Source organism: Sminthopsis crassicaudata, chromosome 3 (genome assembly GCF_048593235.1).
Source record: "Sminthopsis crassicaudata isolate SCR6 chromosome 3, ASM4859323v1, whole genome shotgun sequence".
Classification (NCBI taxonomy): Eukaryota; Metazoa; Chordata; class Mammalia; order Dasyuromorphia; family Dasyuridae; genus Sminthopsis; species Sminthopsis crassicaudata.
The window spans coordinates 619,053,066-619,078,144 of NC_133619.1; the positions used below are offsets into that span (position 1 = coordinate 619,053,066).

General features: G+C 38.5%; 1 protein-coding gene across 4 annotated transcripts in view; it reads right to left on the reverse strand.

Annotated features, from left to right (window-relative positions):
* Positions 1-25,079, reverse strand: part of TNFRSF8 (TNF receptor superfamily member 8) — an 81,725-nt gene that overhangs the window by 17,836 nt on the left and 38,810 nt on the right. For all 4 annotated transcript variants that reach the window (XM_074306238.1, XM_074306236.1, XM_074306235.1 and 1 more), the window contains exons 3-6: positions 21,189-21,311; positions 16,615-16,767; positions 2,095-2,188; positions 1,502-1,602 (exon numbers count right to left, since the gene is read on the reverse strand). In XM_074306238.1, coding sequence (XP_074162339.1) covers positions 1,502-1,602; positions 2,095-2,188; positions 16,615-16,767; positions 21,189-21,311 — 471 coding nt within the window. The remainder of the gene's footprint in view (positions 1-1,501; positions 1,603-2,094; positions 2,189-16,614; positions 16,768-21,188; positions 21,312-25,079) is intronic.

A 25,079-nucleotide genomic window follows, 5' to 3' on the forward strand; every position in this document is an offset into this window, starting at 1 on the left:
CTCAATTTCCAGTTGTTTGTTTGTTTTAATCACTGCAAAAAAGAGCTGCTATAAATATTTCTGTACAGACAGAATCTCAATGCCTTTCTCTGATAATTTTTTGAACATAGGCTTAAACATGGACATTGGATCAAATGGAATACAGTGTTTAGTTACTATAATTCCAGATTGCTTTCCAGGGTGGTTGTATTCATTCATGGATCTACCAACAGTGCCAGGCCCATGCTTCTTTTTCTGTGCTAGGCTCCCTGGAGGACCATAGATTTTGGAGCCAGAAATCCATGGAGATTATCTAATCAGGCTTCCTTCACCTTTGTGTTATTGTCATGGCATCTCAGGTAAAGTCTATGGATCCCTTCTCAGAATAATGTTTTTAGATGAATAAAATAAAATTCACAAAATTATTCAAGGAAACCAATCATGTTGAAATAAAGATTTAATATTTTTACTATCCAATTTCACAAATTCCCTGAAATCTACCCATAGACCCTTTAGGTATTCTACAGACCCCCAAGTTAAGAAGCTCTGATCTACATCAACTTTCTCATTTTATAGGCAAGGAAATAGACATTTTATAGGAAAAGAAACTGAGACTGAGAAAAGTAAAATGACTCTCAAGTTCAGCTAGAACTACAATTCAGTGAAAGATTGGATTCTAAGACTAAATCTTTTCCACTATACCATACTGTCCTCATTCACAAGTCCCATGAAAAGACAGAGCTGGACCTCCCCTCTTTCTCTTCAGAGGAGGGGAATGATCGATATGTATGGAACATTGATTAGTGGGTCCATTATGTTTGCTAATCTGTTTTATTTACCTCTCTCTTTTTTATTTGTCACAAGGGATTGTTCTCCAGGTAGAGAAGAATCAGAAGTGGACTGAGAAATCAAAGTGACAAGAAAAACATATGATACAGAGAAATACAGAGAAATGCTTTTAAAAGAAAAAAAGAAGAAAGGAAGGAAGGGAGAAAAGGAAGGACAGGGTTAGAAATGTACTGACACAAAGGTCTGAGGACCCCTAGGAAGGAAGGAAGGAAACAAGGAAGGAAGAAGGAAGGGAGGACAGAGGGAGGAAAACAAAAAAGGAGGGAATGAAGGAAAAAAGAAAGAAGAAAGGAAGGGAAGGAGGGAGAAAGGAAGGGAAAAAGGAAGGAAAGATGAAAGAAAAGATGAAAGGAAAGATGAAAGGAAGGAAGAAGGAAGGAAGGAAAGAAGAAAGAAGGAAGGAAATAAGGAAGGAAGGAAGGAGAGTAAGAACAAGAGAAAAAGAGAGAGAGAGAGAGAATTTTAAGCTCAGATTCTCTTACTCTGGACCTAATACTCTCTCCATTGTAACACATTACCTCTTGACTTCAGGTTTCCCTGGGAAATGTTAGTAAATAAGAAATGCTCTCTCCCCCATGCCCACCTTGTTGTTCTTGGGGGCAGACCCTTTTTGCCTTTGGGGTAAAGAAGTCTCCAGTGGCCTTCCCCTACTCCATCAGAAACAAGGAATTACCTGGATTGGGTCTTCCAGTGAGAGATGGTGAGACCGTCTCAGTGTCATGGGTTAGACTCCAATCAGCTGTGGTGTTGGAAGGCTCTGTAATGTTTGTGATCCTGGCAGGGGAAGAGAGCGCGTAAGCTGATGATGAAGTCTGGTACTCCTGAGTACACTCTGTATGCCAAATGATAATGCCAAGGATTGGCCATTTCCTCACTCGCTGTCCTGGCAGAAGGACAGTATTCCAGTCTCTAGGAGAAGGTACCAGCCCCCAGTTCCTGGTATACTTGGAAGCATCTGGAACTGACTTTGGGATGACAGAAAAAGAATCCACCCACCCCACTCAGTCTTCCAAGACCCGCCTCCTCCAGGAAGCTTTCCCTGTTGTAGACCTGTATTCCAGCCTCCATCTCACTCTTCCCTGACGCCCACGGGTCGCCTCTGGACCACCCAGCTTTGCATCTGATTCTATTCTGCCTTCTTTCTCATTCAGTCTTAGGATGCCAGCTCTTCAAGTGGGAAGGGATCCCCCAGAGGTCATCTGGTCTATCCTCATGCCCTCGGAGAGCTCCTCCCCAGCTTGCCTACCCATGGAGCCCCAGGGTTACCTAGGATTAGGCAGACAATCTTTGGCACTGGAGCTGTAGTTGGAAAAGGTCCCAGGAGGGCAGGGTTCACAGACGGTGTCCTTCTCCAAGGTGCCTGTGGAGATAACAACTCCCCGAATTAGCATTAGCATGAGCAGGCCCAGTATTTATAGAAAGATGAAGTGGAGCTTTTCTTTGGATATGGGGAACTCAAAAAGAGATGCTCCAAGATAAATATTATTTTATCCAGAGAGATTACCCTCTGAACAGATAGAGAACAGACAGATAGAGGACTATAAACTACTTAAACTACTTAACAGTGAGGGCCAGATGAATCCACTTTCTTTTCTAGTCCTCCAGAAAATCACAGAATCTCAGAACTGGAAGAGGCCAGAGAGTGCCCAGAGAAAGGGGGAGATGTCCCTAATAAATGGCAGCTTGAAGGAAGGCACTGGCTCCCCCCCCACACACTTTGTTCTGGCCCCCTCAACACTTAGCGTAATACCTGGCACATAACAAACAATTAATAAAGGTTTGTTGACTGATTTTACTTCTGTATTTAAGTTATCATTAAGTCAGTCAATCAACAAACATTAATTAAGCACCTCCTAAGTTCCAGACAGTGTGATAAGGACTTAATATACACTAATATAATTATATAAAATTATAACCCCCATAATTCCAATTTTATGATCTTAAGAGTTCTTGAGGGAACTGAAGAGCAGTGAATAGGTTTCGGTGCCACCTTGTGGCCACCCAGGACAGTACAACCCACCAGACAAGCACAATGAATTTAATCTGGGAGGGACTGATTGAAGTTCTCATTTAGAAAAAAAACCTTATGGATCATCTAGTCTGATCTCCTCATCTTATAGAGAACAAAACTGGTCAGTTAGACCATCAAGGGATCAATAATGACCTTGCACCTCAGACTGCATAATACTTTCTTTTCAATGAGAATCCTGTAATGTTGCATCTTATCAAATCATAGAATTAGATCCATGATCCAGAACGCTCTTTGTTGGTCACAGGCTTATAGATGGAGAGGCAGAAGGGATCTTCAAGCTTATTCCCATTCTACATAAGGTTGCTAAAGTTGATGCTTTGGCTCTCTGTTTTTTCATGCAGATGAGCCTGCACTCTACGCATAAATAAAATCTGCAGGTAATTGTCTCTGTGACTCCCAGCCTAATCAATGGGCCTGCAGATAATTTTTATTAATGTATTAATGTTGAATTTAGTATTAATGATGAATTTAGTTTGACACCTATAGTTCACAAAATTGCTGTGAGGATCAAATGAGAGCATACATGTAAAACTTGAATCCTTCCTAGCCTGTTTCCTGGATTTGAATATCATACCATTTGTCACCTTAGAGTTTCCTTCAGCACTTGGACCTCCTCATCCTTGAACATGCTATAGGGTGCTGACCCTGGAGTACCCCTCAGTAAGGTCTGCTCTGCCTTTTCAAATTGGCCAGTTCTTCGCAGGGCCTGGAACATGATATTCCGAAAGGCTAAGGAACTTGGTATGCAGCCAAGAATAACTTACCCAGCAAGAATGAGCATCGTTTTCCAGGGAAGAAGATGGACATTTAATGAAATAAATGAATTCCATCTATTTTTGATGAAAAAACCAGACCTACATAAAAGGTTTGATCTTCAAATACAGAACTCAAGAGATTTCTAAAAAGGTAAAAAGAAATCTTGAGAACTATACTTCTGTCAAAAAAATATGTAAAGAACATATGTACAACTTGTCTTAGAAACTAGAGGTGGAAAGAAGATTATATCGTAAATAACTGTAAAGTGGTGGTACTACATCTCATGAAGAGGCAAAGGTAACCTATTATATCTGAAAGAAAGAAAGGAGGGAGATGAACATAGCGTGTATCAATAGACATATTCGATTTATGGTGAAACTTCTTCCACTTCATTGAAAAGTGAAAGGGAAGGAGTAAGCTAAGGGGAAGGGAATACAGTAATTTCGAGGAAAAGGGGTAAAATAAGGGGAGGATCTTTAAGGTGGGGGAGGGATCCTAAAAAGGGAGGGCTGTGAAAAGCAAGTGGTGTTCACCAGTTTAATACTGGATAGGAGGGTAAAAGGGAAGGAAAGGGGAAAAGCATAAGCAGGGGTTAATAGGATGGCAAGCAATATAGAATTAGTCCTTCTAACCATAAATGTGAATGGGGCAAACTGCCTCATAAAGAGGAAGCAGTTAGCAGACTGGATTAAAAGTCAGAATCCTACTATATGTTGTTTACAGGAAACACACCTGAAACAGGGTGAGATATTCAAACTAAAAGTAAAAGGGTGGAGCAGAATCTATTATGCCTCAGGCAAAACCAAAAAAGCAGGAGTAGCCATCCTCATCTCAGATCAAGCAAAAACAAAAATTGATCTAATTAAAAGAGATAAGGAAGGGCATTATATCCTGCTAAAGGGCAGCATCAATAATGAAGCAGTATCAATATTAAACATATATGCACCAAGTGGTGCAGCATCTAAATTCTTAAAAGAGAAATTAAGAGAGCTGCAAGAGGAATTAGTTAGCAAAACTATAATAGCGGGAGATCTCAACCTTGCACTCTCAGAATTAGATAAATCAAACCACAAAATAAATAAGAAAGAAGTCAAAGAGGTAAATAGAATACTAGAAAAGTTTGATATGATAGATCTTTGGCGAAAGCTAAATGGAGACAGAAAGGAATATACTTTCTTCTCAGCAGTTCATGGAACCTATACAAAAATTGATCATATACTAGGGCATAAAAACCTCAAAATCAAATGCAGTAAGGCAGAAATAGTAAATGCATCCTTTTCAGACCATAATGCAATCAAAATAACATTTAATAAAAAGCCAGGGGAAAATAGACCAAAAAAATAATTGGAAACTAAATAATCTTATACTAAAGAATGATTGGGTAAAACAGCAAATCATAGACATAATTAATAACTTCACCCAAGAAAATGACAATAATGAGACATCATACCAAAATGTGTGGGATACAGCCAAGGCAGTAATAAGGGGAAGTTTTATATCTCTACAGGCCTACTTGCATAAAATAGAGAAAGAGAGGGCCAACGAATTGGGTTTACAACTAAAATTGCTAGAAAAGGAACAAGTTAAAAACCCCCAGACAAACACAAAACTTGAAATTCAAAAAATAAAAGGTGAGATTAATAAAATTGAAAGTAAAAAAACTATTGAATTAATTAATAAAACTAAGAGTTGGTTTTATGAAAAAACCAACAAAATAGACAAACCCTTAGTAAACCTGATTAAAAAAAGGAAAGAGAAAAAGCAAATTGATAGTCTTGAAAATGAAAAGGGTGAACTCATCACTAATGAAGAGGAAATTAGAACAATTGTTAGGAGCTACTTTGCTCAACTTTATGCCGATAAATTCGATAACTTAAATGAAATGAAAGAATACCTTCAAAAATATAGCTTACCCAGATTAACAGAGGAAGAAGTAAGTAGTCTAAATAGTCCCATCTCAGAAAAAGAAATAGACCAAGCTATTAACCAACTTCCTAAGAAAAAGTCCCCAGGACCAGATGGATTTACAGGTGAATTCTACCAAACATTTAAAGAACAACTAACTCCAATGCTATGTAAACTATTTGAAAAAATAGGGATTGAAGGAGTCCTACCAAATTCCTTCTATGACACAGACATGGTACTGATACCTAAACCAGGTAGATCGAAAACTGAGAAAGAAAACTATAGACCAATTTCCTTAATGAATATTGATGCTAAAATCTTAAATAAGATATTAGCAAATAGACTTCAGAAAATCATCCCCAGGATAATACACTATGACCAAGTGGGATTTATACCAGGAATGCAGGGCTGGTTTAATATTAGGAAAACTATTAGTATAATTGACCATATTAATAATCAAATTAATAAAAACCATATGATCATCTCAATAGATACAGAAAAGGCATTTGATAAAATCCAACATCCATTCCTACTAAAAACGCTTGAGAGTATAGGAATAAATGGACTATTCCTTAAAATAATAAGGAGCATATATTTATTTATTTATTTATTTATTTTTAATTTTTATTTTATTTTATAATTATAACATTTTTTTGACAGTACATATGCAAGGGTAATTTTTTACAACATTATCCCTTGCACTTACTTCTATTCAGATTTTTTCCCTTCCTCCCCCAACCCCCTCCCCCAGATGGCAAGCAGTCTTATATATGTTAAATATATTACAGTATATTCTAGATACAATATATGTGTGTAGAATCGAATTTTTTGTTGCACAGGAAGAATTGGATTCAGAAGGTAAAAATAACAGTTTACATTCATTTCCCAGTGTTCCTTTTCTGGATGTAGCTGGTTCTGTCCATCATTAATCAATTGGAATTGGATTAAAGGAGCATATATTTAAAACCTTCAGTAAACATCATATGTAATGGTGATAAACTAGAACCTTTCCCTGTAAGATCAGGAGTGAAACAAGGTTGCCCACTATCACCATTATTATTCAATATAGTACTAGAAACACCAGCCTCGGCAATAAGAGCCGAGAAAGAGATTCAAGGAATTTGAGTAGGAAATGAGGAAATCAAATTGTCACTTTTCGCAGATGACATGATGGTATACTTAGAGAACCCCAAAGACTCTGCTAAAAAGCTATTAGAAATAATTCAGAATTTTAGCAAAGTCGCAGGATACAAAATAAATCCACATAAATCCTCAGGATTTTTATACATTACCAACACAATCCAACAACAAGAGATACAAAGAGCAATTCCATTCAAAATAACAGTCGATAGTATAAAATATTTGGGAATATAGCTACCAAAGGAGAGTCAGGAATTATATGAGCAAAATTACAAAACACTTGCCACAAAAATAAAGTCAGATTTAAATAATTGGAAAGACATTCAGTGTTCTTGGATAGGCCGAGCGAATATAATAAAGATGACAATACTCCCCAAACTAATCTATTTATTTAGTGCTATACCAATCAGACTCCCAAGAAACTATTTTAATGACCTAGAAAAAATAACAACAAAATTCATATGGAAGAATAAAAGGTCGAGAATTGCAAGGGAACTAATGAAAAAAAAGTCAGAGGAAGGTGGTCTAAGTGTACCTGATTTAAAGCTATATTATAAAGCAACAGTCACCAAAACCATTTGGTATTGGCTAAGAAATAGACTAGTTGATCAGTGGCATAGGTTAGGTTCACAGGGCAAAATAGTGAATAAAAATAGCAATCTAATCTTTGACAAACCCAAAGATCCCAAATTTTGGGATAAGAATTCATTATTTGACAAAAACTGCTGGGAAAACTGGAAATTAGTATGGCAGAAACTAGGCATGGACCCACATTTAACACCACATACTAAGATTAGATCAAAATGGGTCCAAGATTTAGGCATAAAGAACGAAATCATAAATAAATTGGAGGAACATGGGATGGTTTACCTCTCAGACTTGTGGAGGAGGAAAGAGTTTGTGTCCAAGGGAGAACTAGAGACCATTATTGATCACAAAATAGAACATTTTGATTACACCAAATTAAAAAGTTTCTGCACAAACAAAACTAATGCAAATAAGATTAGAAGGGAAGTAACAAATTGGGAAAAAATTTTTACAGTTAAAGGTTCTGATAAAGGCCTCATCTCCAAAATATACAGAGAATTGACTTTAATTTATAAGAAATCAAGCCATTCTCCAATTGATAAATGGTCAAAGGATATGAACAGACAATTTTCAGATGATGAAATTAAAACTATTTCCACTCATATGAAAGAGTGTTCCAAATCACTATTGATCAGAGAAATGCAAATTAAGACAACTCTGAGGTATCATTACACACCTGTCAGATTGGCTAAGATGACAGGAACAAATAACAATGAATGTTGGAGGGGCTGTGGGAAAACTGGGACACTGATGCATTGTTGGCGGAGTTGTGAAAGAATCCAACCATTCTGGAGAGCAATCTGGAATTATGCCCAAAAAGTTATCAAAATGTGCATACCCTTTGACCCAGCCATACTACTACTGGGCTTATATCCCAAGGAACTACTAAAGAAGGGAAAGGGACCTGTATGTGCCAAAATGTTTGTGGCAGCCCTTTTCATAGTGGCTAGAAGCTGGAAGATGAATGGATGTCCATCAATTGGAGAATGGTTGGGTAAACTATGGTATATGAATGTTATGGAATATTATTGTTCTATAGGAAATGATGCAGGAGGAATACAGAAAGGCCTGGAGAGACTTACATCAACTGATGCTGAGTGAAACGAGCAGAACCAGAAGATCATTATACACTTCAACAATGATACTGTACGAGGATGTATGCTGATGGAAGTGGATTTCTTCAACATAGAGAAGAGCTAATCCAATTCCAATTGATTAATGATGGACAGAACCAGCTACATCCAGAAAAGGAACACTGGGAAATGAATGTAAACTGTTATTTTTACCTTCTGAATCCAATTCTTCCTGTGCAACAAAAAATTCGGTTCTACACAAATATATTGTATCTAGAATATACTGTAATATATTTAACATGTATAAGACTGCCTGCCATCTCAGGGAGGGGGTTGGGGGAGGAAGGGAAAAAATCTGAATAGAAGTAAGTGCAATGGATAATGTTGTAAAAAAATTACCCATGCATATGTACTGTCAAAAAAATGTTATAATTATAAAATAAAATTAAAATTAAAAAAAAGATGGCAACATATAATATGTAAATAAATAAATAATACAGGAAAAAGACAAAACAAAACAACAACAAAAAAAAAAAAAACAAATTGGCCAGTTCTTGCTGAGCTTGCATTTTGTAAAGGGGTCTAGGAAGGTTAGCCTTTATTCCCCCCCTTGAATTCAGGTTCTGTTGATGATTTTCTGTGGACTTCAAAACTACACCCCCTACCCCGTGGGGATGCTCAGTTCACTTGTTGTGTTGTCCTCCCCATTAGGAAGCAAGCTCCTAAAAGGCAGAAACCATTTTTCTTTTTATTGCTATTTATATTCCAGAGCTTATTACAATGGATGGCACACAGAATGTGTTTACTAAAAGCTTGTTTTCTTCCTAAAGTGATTCATGAACCTTAAAGCATTTTATCATTATCATCATCCTGCTTAAGGGGTCCTATGGTTCAACAGAAAGCACTCAACTCAGGGAATGGGATATCTGAGTTCTTATTCTGGTTCTCCTAAGTACCAGAGAGAGAACTGAATGTGGATCTCAACATAACATTTTCACTTTTTTTGTTTGTTTGTTTGCATTTTGTTTTCTTACTCGTTTTCTTTCCTTTTTGATCTATTTTTTCTTATGCAGCAAGATAATTGTATAAATATGTTTATATATATTGGATTTAATATATGTTTTAACATGTATTACATGCATTGGATTGCTTTCCATCTAAGGGATGTGGTAGGGGGAAGGAAGGGAAAATTTGGAACACAAGGTTTTTCCTCGGTCAATGTTGAAAAATTATCTGAACATATGTTTTGAAAATAAAAAAGCTTTAATTTAAAAAAAAAACTAACTCGGTACCAATTACAGATGAGCTGAAGGGGCTAGGGATTCTAAGCATGGAGATATGAAGACAGTTTTCTTCAAGAATGTTCAGGGACCATCATGCAAAAGGGATTAGAATGCTGCTTGGCTCTGCCAGTCAGAATTTGGATCAATAGGGAGAAGCCATGCAAAAACTTCCCAATAACATTGGCTGTCCATTAGTGGGGAAATGAACGTAAATATAATAGAACATTATTGCCCATAAGATATAATGAATATGAAGAATTCACAGGACTGCCCAATTATTGCATTCATTCTCCTGGGAATTCAAGTCAAATCATCCTTTCTTTCCCACCACTCATTTATAGGTGTTGTCTTTCTTGAAGGCAGGAAGCAAATTTGTTTTGGTTTCTGGATTCCTACCATGTAGTCCAATAACTGGTATATGCTCAGTGCTTAATAAATGCCTTCATTTAGAGAAGCATGAGAAACATTCTACAAATGATATAGAATAAAGAAAGCAGGATCAAGAGAAAAATCCGGCTACAACCATATTAATGGAAAGAATGAGAAAACTGAAAGGAAACATCATACAAATATAAGAACCAAAAAGTTTGGTCCTGAAGAAGTGTTGAGAGAATAAATCCACCTTTCTCCATTCTGTGCAGAAATAGAGGTAAGGAAGGAAGGAAAAAAGGAAAGAAGGAAAGAAGAAAAGAAGGAAGGAAGAAAAGAAGGAAAGAAGGAAGGAAAGGAGGGAAGGAAAGAAAGAAGGAGGGGGAGGGAGAAAAGAAGGAAGGGGAGAGAGAAAAGAAGGAAGGAAGGAGGAAAGATGGAAGGATGGAAGGAAGAATGGAAGGATAAGGAAGGAAGGAAGGAAGGAAGGAAGGAAGGAAGGAAGGAAGGAAGGAAGGAAGGAAGGAAGGAAGGAAGGAAGGAAGAAGAAAAGAAGAAGAGGGAGAAGGAAGTAAACAAGCACTTATTAGGTATCTACTATATTCCAGGTACTGTGATAAGGAAGCACTTTACAACTACAGGAAAGAAGGAAGGAAATAAGCATGTATTAAGTGCCTACCATATGCCAGATTGTGTGCTAAATGCTTTTTAAAAACATTTTCTCATTTTATCCTCACAACAATCCTACAAAGTAGTCACTGTTGTTATCCCCATTTTACAGTTGAGGAAACTGAGGTAAACAGAAATAAACTGATTTGTCCAGTCACCTAGCTCAGAAGTGACTGAGGTGTTTGAACTCTGGTCTTCCTGATGCCAGGGCTAGTACTCTAGCTTCTTAAACTGTGGGTCACAACCTCACATGGCATCCCATAACTAAATAGGGGGCTCTCAAAATTGTGGTTTATTATCAGTAAATGTTTGTTTTGTATACATATTTTATATACCTATAGACCTGGGATTCCATACAAATTTCTTGGACAGCTTGCATTTTTGATTCCTTTCTCAAGTTATTTTTACCTTATGTCTAAATCCAATTTTTCTTGTGCAGCAAAATAACTGTATGCACATGTATACATATATTGTATTTAAAATGTATTGGTCAACCTGCCATCTAGGGGAGGGGGGAGGGGGAAGGAGGAGGAAAATTGGAACAAAAGGTTTTGCAATTGTCAATGACGGAAGATTACCCATGCACATATCTGGTAAATAAAAAGCCATAATTAAAAAAATTTCTGGACAAAAAGGAGTCATGTGTAGAAAAAGTTTAAGAAGCCCTGGTCTACCTACTGTGTCATCAGCTATCTCTGGTGGAGAACTAGGAGTGGAATATTATCTATACCATCAGATTCAGTCAGTGATTTTACTAAACTGCTTTTTTCCCTCCTCTTTTTTTTTATCCTTTGTTACAATGAATGGCTCATTGGGCAGAAAAAGAGAAAAGGCTATATTTAGAATTAAGGGTGATATAAAAAATAGGGGTACACATTTTAAAAATAAACAAATGCAACAGCCTGCTTCAAAGGATCAGGTATTCCCCTTCCCTAAAGGTCTTCAGGTGGCCACCACTTAGGGATGCTGGAGAGGATGTCTTTGGCTAGGCCCAGGCCGGAGAAGATGGTCTCCGGGTTGCTACAATTTGGAGGAGAGGTAGCATGATACGTGGTAAAAAAGTGAGAGACCTAGTAGGCTAGCATTTATGAACTGAGTGTCTATGTCACTAATGGACAGTTAGAGAGGGTAACTTTCTGAATCTCATTTATCTCACTTGCAAAACATAATGCCTGTACGCCCTCCTTTCTAGGTGAGACAATGTGAGCTAATTGAGACATTTGGCCAACCTTAATATGCTACCTAAAGGCTATTATTATTCTGTGTAACCTAAGATAAATCATTTTGGCTGCTTGAGACTCAGTTTCCCCATATGTAGAATGAGTCACAGGAACATGGGATCATTGATCTTGAGCTAAAAGGGAGCTTAGGGGCCATCTAGTCCACCACTCCATTTTATAGTTGAGGAAATTGAAGCTCAGGGAGGTTGACTTCCTCAAGATCCTTCAAGCAATAAAAAGTCAGATTTCCTGACTCTAGAACCAATGGGAATGAACATTATGCACATTCTAACTCCTTCCCATTCTAAGAGTCTTGTGATTTCATCTGTTGTACTCCATTGTTTTTTAGGAAAGAAATGAAGAGGATGATAAATAAGTTCTGTCCCCAAAGAGTTTAGAGTTGGAACAAGACACCTCCATCCCTTTATCACCTTGCTTCTTTCTGGTTTATCAATCCATTTTTCAGATGCCAGATAAAGCTCATGTGGTAGTTCCTTCTGTAGGGGAAATTCTAAAGGGCTTTCCAGATATTATAGGTGGGGGGGGGTGTAAAGAAAGAAGAAGTCCCACAGAAATTCAGTGTACTGACCTGATGATACTATCACCCATGAAAGACCTGTCCATTTTCTTTCCTCAGACAGGGAAAGTCCAAGTAAGGCTAATGATCACCAAGCACCAAACAGAGTCTCAGAACTTCAAATTCTGAAAGTGACTGAGGCTGTATAATCTCACCCGATCAATAATGTTTTTATAAAAATCCTCTATGAGGGGTCTTTCAGCCTTTGTTTGAAGACTTCCAAGGAACAGAAACCTACTACCTCCTAAAGTCATTAAACTTTGGGACAACTCCCACTATCAGGGAATTTTTCCTCATATCTAGCCTAAATACACCTTTTTGTAACTCTTGATCTGCCCCTTGCGGGCTGAGCAGAACAAATCTAATCTTTCCTTTACATCTTAGCCTTTTATGAACATGAAGAAAACTACTCTTTCTCTTTTCTTGCCCCATCTCCCATTCTCTATCTCACATAAACATCCTTCTCTGAGTCTTTTCCAGGCTTAATATTCCTAATTCTTTCGACCAGTTCTTATCAGAGCTTATTAAAGTCCTTCTTAAAACATGATGTCCCCCATTGAACATAATGTTCCTGATATCTGACCACAGAAAAGAACAGAAGGACTATAAAGTCCCTTATATGATTCTCTAAAGGCAACAAAACGTTCTCAACTATCATATCACTCAGTAAAACGAGCTCACAACCAAAGAAAACTCCAGATGCATTTAATACCAGAAGTTGCCTAGGTAAGCCTCAGTTGAACTTATATTTAGGAATTAATTTTTTGGACCCATATCACATAATTGGACTTTGCATTTGTGCCTACTAAATTTTATTTTATTAGTTGGGTCTGAAGTTCTAACCTATCAAGATGAATTTTGGATCTGTCATCCAGTGTTAGTGTTCACTGTCTTTCCCATATCTGTGTCATCTGTAAATCTGATAAGCATACTATCTAGACCAAGGATTCTTAAACTACGTCCCGCAGGCCACATGTGGCCCATTGAAGACGTTTATGCGCCCGCCGGGTTATGGCAAATGGGCTGAGGGGCGGAGACAGAGTGTGAGCTTTTGTTTTTACTATATTCCGGCCCTCCCACAGTCTGAGGGACAGAGAACTGGCCCCCTATTTAAAAAGTTTGAGGACCACTGGTCTATACCTTTATATCTAAGTTATCTTGGGTGGAGGCAGAGGAAACCTAGATTTGTGATCCCATCAGTAAGAGAAACTTTTGACCGATGAATATTGCCAATATATTTGGGACTTCTCATCTTAGAGTTACCCGGGGCACTAAGTGGTTAGGCAATTTGTCCAAAATCACAGAGGTAGGAGAGGTCAAAGATGGGGCTTGGACCCATGTTTTCTAACCCTTAGACCCATGCTCTCTCTACCCTTCTGTGCTTAACATAAAGGAAAATGTTAAACAGCAGAGGCTCGTGCAGCTCTTTGGGACAGTGCTCTAGAGACTTCTTCCAATGTGACATCATCACTCATGCAGTTCTGTGCTATTGTCTAAGGGACATCTCTCCACCTTGTCCCTAAGAATGGAAGGATTCTATCAAAGACTCAGCAAATGAGAAAAAAAAACTAGAACCTCATACCCCCAAGTCTGGTACAGAACCCCTTGATCAAGTTGTCTTTTTCTTGTTTATTTCCAGTCAGTTAAGAGGATAGTCTTAACATTTCCCATGTATCTCCCAGCTTCTGGAACATTTTTTGGCCCATTTTTCATTCAATGGACATTTAAGCATTTGTATGTGATGGGCACTAAGAAAAAGAGACAAAAATGAAAACAGTTCCTGTCCTCAAGAAACTTGCATTCCCAGAACCTTTAGAACACATCCTAAAGTGTGTTCCGCCATTATACTTCATTCCCCTCTTCTACTAATATGTTATATATAGCAACAATATAGTAATCTACCTGAAATCTAAAGGATTGGGGGGAGCACTTCCTTCAAAACTCAACTCAGCTACCACCTCCTCCAGGCAGTCTTCTCTGATTCCCCTACTTATTAGTACTCTCTCCCCAATGTCTCATGTGAATAGCTAGTTTATATTTTCATATTCATAGACATGGAGCTTAGAAGTCTAAAAGGCTACCGAAAGTCACATTATCCAAGTCTGTCATTTTTACATTATGAGGTAATTGAAATCTAAATACAAGAGACAAGTCTCCTGAGTTCTGGTCCGATATCCAAACTTGCCTAGGATCCATTCCAAACTTTATGTGCCAGAACAGTCAACACGTCCAAAACAATCCATCATCTTTCCTCCCAAACCTTTTCCTCTTCCACATTTCCCAAGTACTATTGAGAGCACCATCATTCTCCCACTAACGCAGTATCATGACTCCAGTATCACTCTCAATGTCTCTCTCTCTATTTCTTTTTTGTCTCTCTTATTCTTCTCTGTCTCTGTCTCTTTCTCTTACTTTGTCTCTTTCTCTGTCACCATCTCTGTCTGTCACTCCCTCTCTCTCTCTCCTCCCAATATCCAATCAGCTGTCAAATCTAATCATTTCTCTTAGACAGCCATGACCCTGGTTGAGGCTTTCATCTCCTTTTATCTAGACTGCTGCAATGCCTCTTGGTGTACCTGCTTAAAAACCCTCCGCTCCCTTCCCTAACCATCGTCAAAGTTTAAGTGATTTTCTTAACATATTAAGTCTGACCCTATCTCCCTCTCCACACAATAAATTTCAGTGGCTCTGTATTATCCCTAGATATAATTAGATATAAAACTCCCTGTTCTGGTGTTTAAAACTTTTCTGAATCTAGTCCCTACTTTTCCAATCTCTTCCATTATTCCTTTACATGCACTCTACGGTTGAGTTATACCCAACAATATATTGTTGCTCCAACACAATACTCCATTTTCCATCTCCATGACTTTACACTTCCTGTCCTCAATGCCTCTGTTTCTTGGAATGCCTGGTTGCGTTAAGCCTCAGCTCTAAGTGCTGCCCACTTCAAGAGACCCTCCCTGTCCCTAGCTGCTAAGTCTCACTCTTCTATCTACTTTGTACATCTCTTATAGATATTGACTCTGAGGTACCTGGGTAGTAGAGGACCAGAACACTGGCCTGGGAGTCAGAAAGGCAAATTCAGATTCTGTCTTAGATGCTAGCTATGATCCTCTGGGCAAGTCGATTACCTGCCCTCAGTTCTCATATAATGATAACAGAATCTTTCCCACAAAGTGGTGAGGATCAAGTGAGACAAAATTATAACACTCTGTAAATCTTTAAAAGCTACATATGTATAATATACCATATATATATTATATAATGTTTATAGTGTGATACATTATAATTATATCTCTAGATGTACTATCTATATCTATATATTTATCTAGATATAGATATATAGTCTCTTCGATTAGACCCTTGAGGGTAAGGATAGTGCTAAGTGCTGGGGACAGAGACAAAAGTGAAACTGTGTTTGCATTCAAGAATCTACATTCTAACAAGAGAGGTAATACATTGGTAATAAATGCTTGCTTGGATGGATGGATTGGTTGATTGAAAAAGCAGTATAGTGTAATGGTTAGAGAAATCAGGAAGAAATGAATTCAAGCCCTGCCTGTGTGACTCTGGGCAAGTCACCAATCTACATTGATGAAGAATGTTTCCTCCATAAGTGTTTTCTATATAGATGAACTCACAATTATGGAACCTACTTCCTTCCTCTCCCCTCCAAAAAAAGAGTTGAGTTCAAATATTTGTTGTGTCACATTTTAAATTGTGTGATCTTGGGCAAATTCTTTAATTCTCTGGGCTTCCTCATTTGCAAAAGTTGAATTAGATGATCCTTGAGACTCAGCTCTACATCTGTGATTCTCAGCAGAAAGAATAATTAACAACCCAACATTCTTAAAGAAAAAAAAAAAAAAAAGAGAGAGAGCCTCACCCTTTTTACTCTGTTTTTTGAGTATTTATTCTATCCATCATCCAACCAATTTACAAAAGAGTGAAACTCCCAAGTGACTGCCTAGACACATCCTTCTTACCTCATTTTGAAGAAGTGTTTATTCTATCCATCATCCAACTCAATTGTACAAAAGGGTGACAAATGACTGTTCAAGTAGACTTATGAGCTAGAGGTCATTCACTTCAAAGGCACTGGGGGGGGAATCTTGGTAGGGAAAAGGAGGAAGGCTGCAGGTTAGAAGACGGGGAGATGGAAATTCCCTACCTTGGTGTTTGACTCTGGCTTCTGGTGGGCACAGGGAGTGTTTCACACAGCGGGCACAGGTGAACCTGACTGCTGTGGCACAGAACATACCATCCTGGCATTTACAGACCCGAGGGGAGTTCCAGGTACACGGATTCTTTTCCACAAGGTCACCTGGAAAGGAGAAACCATTCAAGTACAATCCAATAGAGCTTAAAGGAAGAGCAGAGGGAAGCAACAGAATTTGAGAATAGATACAAAGAGACCATAAGAGTGGAGAAATCTCAGGCCTGAGGGCAGCCTGTATTTTTCAGAGGGGCAATTTCAGTGAAATATAAGCTCCATGTGAATAGGAACAGTTTTTTTTTTTATTTTATCTTTGCATATCTAGCTCTTAGCACTGTCTTGTACCTAGCAGGCACTGAATCGATGCTTATTGAACTGGATTGCATTGGAGGAAAGTTTGAGAAGTGGGAAAAACTTTCCCTATAAGTTATATGGTATAGTGGAAAGCTAGACTTGGAGTTAGGAAGGTCTTGTTCCAACTCCTGATTCTGACAGTACTTGTGTGATACCAAGAAGATACTACTCTGATCTTTCAGTTTTTTCATGTGTAAAGTCAGGGGGTTGGGCTACATGGCCTCAAAGGTCCCTCCAAATTTAAATTTATGCTCTCCATCCTGAGCAAGGCTGGATGGACCTCTCCTTTGTCGGATATTAGAGTACTCTGTATTTCCTAAAAAACAAAAAACAAACAAAAAAAACCCTCATTCTATTTTGCTTTGCACTGTAATGATTGGTCTTTCAAGTATGATTTCCTCTACTAATTATAAGCTCTTTAAGGGTAGGAACATGTCTTATTCATTTCTGTACCCTCCTGATAGAGGGTCGAATATGGTAGGCCATAGGTATGTTTGTGAAATGAATGAATCATAAAATGAATGGATGGACGAATGGATAGATGAATAGACTGAATGTGCTCTGAAATATACCAATCTAACAAACGCTTCCTCAATATTTCCAAAGATCCATGATTTCATCAACATAGGTGCTACTTCTGCTTACCCTGACTCACAAATCACAGCTTCTCCATGTTTTTAGTAGCCACTTCTCTCCATAAGTTATCATTGCCCACCCCCCAAAAAATAACAACCTCCCACCCCGGTTTATCTGGGTTGGTCCTCCATTGACGGGTGTGAGAAGTAAAATTGTAAGGTTCTTTTTTCACAGTTGAAAAGTTTCAGAGTTGGGGCAGCTAGGGGGCGCAGTGGATAGAGCACCAGCCTTGAATTCAGAAGGACCCGAGTTCAAATGTGATCTCAGACACTTAACACTTCCTAGCTGTGTGACCCTGGGCAAGTCACTTAACCCCAGCCTCAGGAAAAAAAAAAAAAAGAAAAGAAAAGTTTCAGAGTCTCACAGCCTCCCTCTCCATTGCCATGGTTAAAAACAATGCGACATCAATTTTAGGGTCAGTACATCCTGACTGAAGAGAATTACAGGATGTCTTAAGTCAACAGAAGTAACTGCCAGGGCCGGTTGAGTGCAAATGATGTGGTTTATGACCCAACCAAGCAAAAGTTTTCATTGAGAAGACATAATAAGCCTCATGCATGTTACCTTCTCCTCCCTTAAGGAGGAGACAGCCACCATTTTTGAACATATGATGATGTGGCGAGGGGAGGGAGAAACATATCCAGGAGTGTCATGAAATATTAGATTTTGAAAGGGTCTCCTCCAGTGAAAATTCTGGGGAGGGAATGACGAGTCAAGGCAAAGTTATGGAATATAACTGCTGTAAATTGTGTTTATGCTCCCTCAAAGGGACATGGTGCTCACTTCTTACAGGAAACATAATAAAGTTTTCCTCCACTCACTTCAAAAATACATTCATTTCTAACACAGCTGTGCTGTCCATTATACAGCTAGGATCACAGAATAAGTCAGAAGAATGATAATGAAGGTTGAAAAAGAGGAAGTACTCTTTGGATTTATTCTGAGAGGAAGAGTATCTACTCCTAGGGAAGTGAAAATGCTCTGCTCACGTGGGCAGACCACACCTAGAGCACAGTGTTCAGTTCTATTGGTTCCTTCATCTCCTTAACAGCTTAGGGCATCTCATTTTAGGAAGGCCGTGTATCTACTGGAGACTGTCCAGAGAGAAGCAGGGAGAGTGGCAAAGGGCTGGGGGTGTTCAGTTTGGTAGAGATAAGTCATGGGTGATGGTGGGGAACAGATTGCTTTATTCAAAGGTTTTGAATGAGATAACATATGTAAAGTGCTTGGCCAACCCTAAAGCCTTCTTTAAATGCTATTTCTTATTATTTAATGTTTAAGGGTTGTCCATTGGAAGAGAGATTAGACATATTTGGTTTGGTCTCAGAGAGGAAAACCAAGAAGAGTGTATAAGAGTGGCAATGACATTTGTTGGTTGGATGTCGTCCTTTATTCTTGAAGAGTCAGGGGGTTGGACTACATGGATAAAGACATCACTACGTTAGAGTTGAGTTACAGTGTGTCCGACTGTGGCTGATCAGACCAGTATAAACTCAGGATGCTCTGCCACAGGTTGGACACAAATAGTCCCTATGAACATGTGGGGTGCTCCTCTAATTTTTCCTATCTTGTGTTTCTTCTGACCTAATTCAAAATCTGCTTTGTTCAGAGAGCACAGGACCTTCTCTGATGAGGACTGCCAACCTGGGCAGTCCTGTGCCATATAATCAATTCTAGATGATTTTTTTTTCCTGAGGCAATTGGGGTAAGTGACTTGCCCAGGGTCACAAAGCCAGGAAGTGTTAAGTGTCTGAGACCAGATTTGAACTCGGGTCCTCCTGAATTCAAGGCTGGTGCTCTCTCCACTGCGCCACCTAGCGGCCCCATACAACCAATTCTAAAGAGAGACGTTGAGAGTGTCCTTGTATCACTTTTTCTGACCACCATGTTTTCAGCCATACATGTTGGTCAATGATAAACATTTAGGAATGCTTTTAGGTTTTAGGAATAAGGGGGAAAAAATCCTCACAATTAAAATTATGCTAAAGGAACATGAATTTCTTCTTTAGGTAGTACATTGGTCTACCCTAAGCTAGAAGGCTTTGTCTGGTCAATCACTTATTGGGAATATAGAAAAGAGATTTTTTTCCTTCAGGGAGGTGGAATCTGAGATCCATTCCTGAAATTCTATAATTCTATTGGATCCCCACTCAAAGGCTCTTTATCCAGATTCATTATTCATTCAACAAATATTTATTCTATCCCTACTATGTAAATAAGACACAAGCAGCTAGCTTGTCCTCGTCTAAGATAGCATGCTGGACTTGGAGTCAGGAAGACTCATCATGAGTTCATATCCAGGCTCAGATAGTCACTAGCTATATGACCCTGGTCAAGTCACTTCCCCCTGTTTACCTCAGTTTCTTCATCTGTAAAATGAGCTGGAGAAGGAAATAGCAAATCACTGCAGCATCTCTACCAAGAAAACCCTTGATGGGATCATGAAGTGTCCGATATGACTCAACAACACTTATATGCCAGGTCACGTGCCTTTTTTTTCTGGTGACATGGACTTTGTGATCCCAGGATCATGTCCATGCTGTGATGAACTGTCAGAGGAGAACTTTAGGAGAAACCTGTCTGGATGCCTAATTGCTATATAATGAAGAAAATAGAACTGGGAGAACAATATACAGACAGAAACTACAGATGGGAGGGGAAGGGAATAAGCATTTCTATAATACCTACTATGTGCCAGGCACTGTGCCAAGAACTTTATCTCATTTGCTCTTTACAACAACCCTGAGAGATAGGTACAATTATTCTATTTTGCCATTGACAAAACAGGAAAACAGAGGTTAAGGGACAGAACCGGGGTCACACAACTAATAAATGGGGCTGGATCTAAGGACAGATATTCTTGGCTCCAAGCCTTGAACTCTATTCTATCCATCCCCTGGTTTTTTCTATAATAGTATACATGAAAAGCATATATCTCCCTTCAGATTCTACACAATGTCTAACATTAGTTCCAAATCATTAGTGATGAAACATGCTTGTCAGTTCTCAGTACAGGGGTGGGGAAGGGGGGGAAGAGGGACTATGGATGCAGAAGGCTGCATATGCTGTCAGTGGCAGCTGCTTTGTGACTCTGATTTGCTAAACTGTGTTTCTTTGTGATGAAAGGGCTCTACAGGCATGATGGGATATTGAAAAGTCAGTGATCTAAAAAAACATATATCAATAAAACACGAAAAAAAGACTTGACTCTCTGTGGACTATAATGATGAGAGTATAAAGGCTGGCTCAGAGGACCTGACCAGCTAGCTCCCAATGAGCAAGGCTCTCTCTCTCTCTCTCTCCCTCTCTCTCTCCTGGTCATCTGTATTCTCTTCCATATATATGCACACTCATACACATATTCACAAATACACTCATACACATACATACACTCGCAAACATAAGACTTATGCACATTTATATTCACACAATCACACATTCATACACACATACATACACTTACATACACACACACACTCACAATCCCTTCATAGGTGAAGAAGGAACAAACACATGGCTAGTTGTAAGGCCAGTAGTACCTTCTGAGCAGCTAACACAGGCCAGGCAGCGGGATTTCCGCTTATCTTCCAAGTAATGGTCTGGATCACACTTCTTTCTGCAGTCTTGAGGCCCTTGGGGACATGACTTTCGAGGCACCTGATCTAGAAGGGAAAACAGAGTTGTTCTAAGTGTTTGCGGATCGGCAGAGCAGGGGTGGATTTGAAGAAAAAAGCTCGAAGGTCCCCAAGCATGAGTCTGTCCCTGATCATGGGACTCTAAACAAGTCACTTGATCTCCCAAAATCTCACATTTCCTTATCTATAAAAAAGGAAAAATGATTTAGAATTAGAAGAGATTTCAGAGGCCATCTCAGGTCTTCAGGCCACCACTTCCTCTTGGTTCTCCTCCTACCTCTCTGACACTTCTCTGTCTCCTTTCCTGGATCTTCCTCCAGATCATACCCTTTAACCACAGATTCTTTTCTCTTCTTCTATACTACCTCACTTGGTGACTTCTTCAGTTTCCATGAATGTAATCACCTTGTCTGCAGATGATTCTCCTATCTTCCCCTACTCTCTCCGTTAACCTCCAATCTCATATCTCCATTGCCTTTCAGATATCTCAAAGGGACTTCTTAAATCCAGTATGTCCGGGATGAAATTCATTATCTTTCTGCCAAAACCCTTCCCACCTCCTGCCTATTCATGAAAAGACCAACACCATCCTCCCACTTCCTCAGACTCACAGCCTAGACTCATCATTATCTTTCACTCTCCATATCTAATCTATTGCCAATTTTTATCTCTGCAATATTTCTCAAACATTCCCCATTTCTCTCCTCTGATATTGCCACAATACTGGTTTAGATCTTCCATAACTCATGCTTAGACTGGTGCCTGATTGCCTCAGGTCTTTTCCCTTTCCAAACCATTTTTCTATTTGACTACCAACGAACATCGAAACCAAAATACAAAGTGGAAGAACCCCAAACACACAATGGCTAAATTTAAAAATTCCTTTTAAAAAATAAGAAGTTCTGCAAGTAACCAAAGAAAGATTTTCTTTTCTTTTCTTTTCTTTTGAAAGATTTTCAAATACAAAGGGAAGGAAATTTGAATAATACAAAATTATTCTTCAGCAAAGGATGGAATAATGTGTTCTGAAGACCAAGGGAGTGCAAGATATAGTCCAAGATGAACTAAACTGAAAATCTGAGCTTAAACATAAATGAAAAAAAGATAGGTATTCAACAATAAAATTCTACTTAATAGATTCTTAGAAAGCAGGATCACAGAGAATGAGAAAGATGGTACAGAACCAGAAAAGGGGAAGTGCCCCAATTAAAAAAAAATGAGGAAAGATTACAAGCTACACATTATAGTTAAGTATTTGTCAAACATATATTGGATTGCTTGCTGCCTAGGGGAGAAGGTAGGGAAATGGAGGGAGAAAATTTGGAACACAGAGTTTTGCAGGAGTGAATATTGAAAATTATCTATGCATATGTTTTGAAAATAAAAAGCTTTAATAATAAAAAGAAAAAATAAACTAAAGATTAAGATATATGTTTTAAAAATAAAATAAATGTTTTTTGAACATAGGCCAGTGTGTTTGATTTCAATTCCTGGCAAAATTTGAAAACACTAAATAAAGAAATGGAAAAACAACTTAAAAAGTGCCGGTTGGGTATCATCACAACAGATCATGCTAACCAAGTGTCATCTACTTTGGTAGTTACCAGGCTGGTAGATTGTGGAAATAATATACACATAACTCACCTATATTTTAACAAAGTATTTCACAAAGGTTTTCATGGTATTATTGGGATAAAGTGTTATTGGTATTAAAATATTATTTCATGGCATTATTCAGGGAAATGTGGTCCAGATAAACAGGCTGAGCAGCCAACCTGAAGAGGTGTTGCATCCAGTGGGGAGTTTTGTGAGAATTTTATAGTTAATAATAGTGTTATATTATTGGAGGAAAGCTTTTGTGCCCTGGAAGCTCACTACAACTGGGCTTCTCACATTGGAATTGCCTTGAATGCCTATGACCCCTGCCTTTGATCACCTGGTTCCTCCCAGAACCTCCATTTTAAGGCCTCAGGCCAATATTTTCATTCCTCTCCAAGTTACATTTATAACTCTCTGGAATTTTCTCTACCATGCCCCAATATAAGTCCCCCTTTCCCTCTTTATATGTGTTATTCTCCACTAGAATGTGAGTTTCTTAAAGGCAAGAACTGTCTTTCAATAATCAATAAACACTTATTAAGAGCCTACTATGTGCCACAAAACTGTGCTAAAAACTGGGGAATATATATATATATATATATATATTTTTAAAGACAGCAGAAAGGCTCTCAAGGAACTTACAATTCAATGGGAGAAACAAGATACAACCAATATTGTATTTATATTTTAGCTCTTAGCATAATGCCTGGCACATAGTAACAGCTTATCAAATGCCAGTTGACTTGAGTAGAAGCAGGTAGATTTGGAACTGAGTGAATGACAGGCCTCAGAAAATAGTGACGAATAGATTGATGCTGACTTGGAGGGAGGTCTCCAGAAGAATGACCCAGTGATCTGTGTTGACCAGCAATTTTATCAGTGCCTTGGTTGAATCAGTGCATAGCAAGTATACAGATGAACTAAAGCTGGGAGGGACAGATAGCATGTCTGACAGTAGTCAGGATTTATAAAGATCTCAATAAACTAGAATAGGGATTAAAAGGGCCAAATTCAGTCTGCTGCCTGTTTTTCTAATATATATATATATGTATATATATATATATATAGAGAGAGAGAGAGAGAGAGAGAGACAGAGACAGAGACAGAGAGAGAGAGAGAGAGAGAGACAGAGAGAGACAGAGAGACAGAGAGAGAGAGAGACAGAGAGAGAGAGACAGAGAGAGAGAGACAGAGAGAGAGAGAGAGAGAGAGCCTTCTAAGCTATACAAATACAGGCAGCAAACCAAATTTGATCCTTCAGGTCGGCTGAATTTGGTCCATAGGCCATATTTTGCTGATTATTGAATTAGAAAAATAGATAAAATCTAACAAGATAAAATATAATAAGAATAAATGTAAATGGGCTCAAAACAATCACCTTTAACACCTGGGGGGGTTTAATAGACTGTATACTTGACCATGAAACAATAGTGTGAGATGTCAGCCAGACAACTAAAGCTGCCCTAGGATGAATTTAGAAAACAGTATTCTATAACACCAGAATGCTGGTCCTGCTGGACTCTATCCTCATCAGACCCTATACAGACTACTAGATGTTCCATTTTTTAAAATATTCTAACAAACTGGAGCATATATGGAGAGGATGTAATAATGGCACCTGAATAATAACACTTGAAATCAGCTGAGGAGGATGTAATAATGGCACCTGAATAATAACACTTGAAATCAGCTGAGGATCAGTGATTAAACAGTCAAGAAAAAAAGATTTAGGGGGAACACAATAGTTAATAACTGAAGGACTGTTAAATGGAAGGGACATTAAACTTATTCCTCTTGGCTCCAGAGGAAGGACATAAGTAGAAACAAAAGTGGGAAAGGTGCAAAATGACAGGTTTCATTTTGATGTCAGAACATCCTTCCTAACAATTTGAGGCTACCTTGATCAGTCTTAGAAAGAACAAATTTCCTACTTCTTGGAGGTCTTTAAACAAAGGGAAAAGAAATGTTATTGTTATTATTATCATTATTATTATTATTAATTTTTTCTCTTTTGCTGAGACAATTGGGGTTAATTGACTTGGTCAGGGTCACATAGCTAGGAAGTAAGTGTCTAAGGTCAGATTTGAACTCAGGTCCTCCTGTCAGCTTCAGGGCTGGTATTCTATCCAAGAAATGCATTTTGCAACTGTGAAAGAAAGTTGTTCAGACACTGCTTGGGTTCAGTGAGTTCTCAGA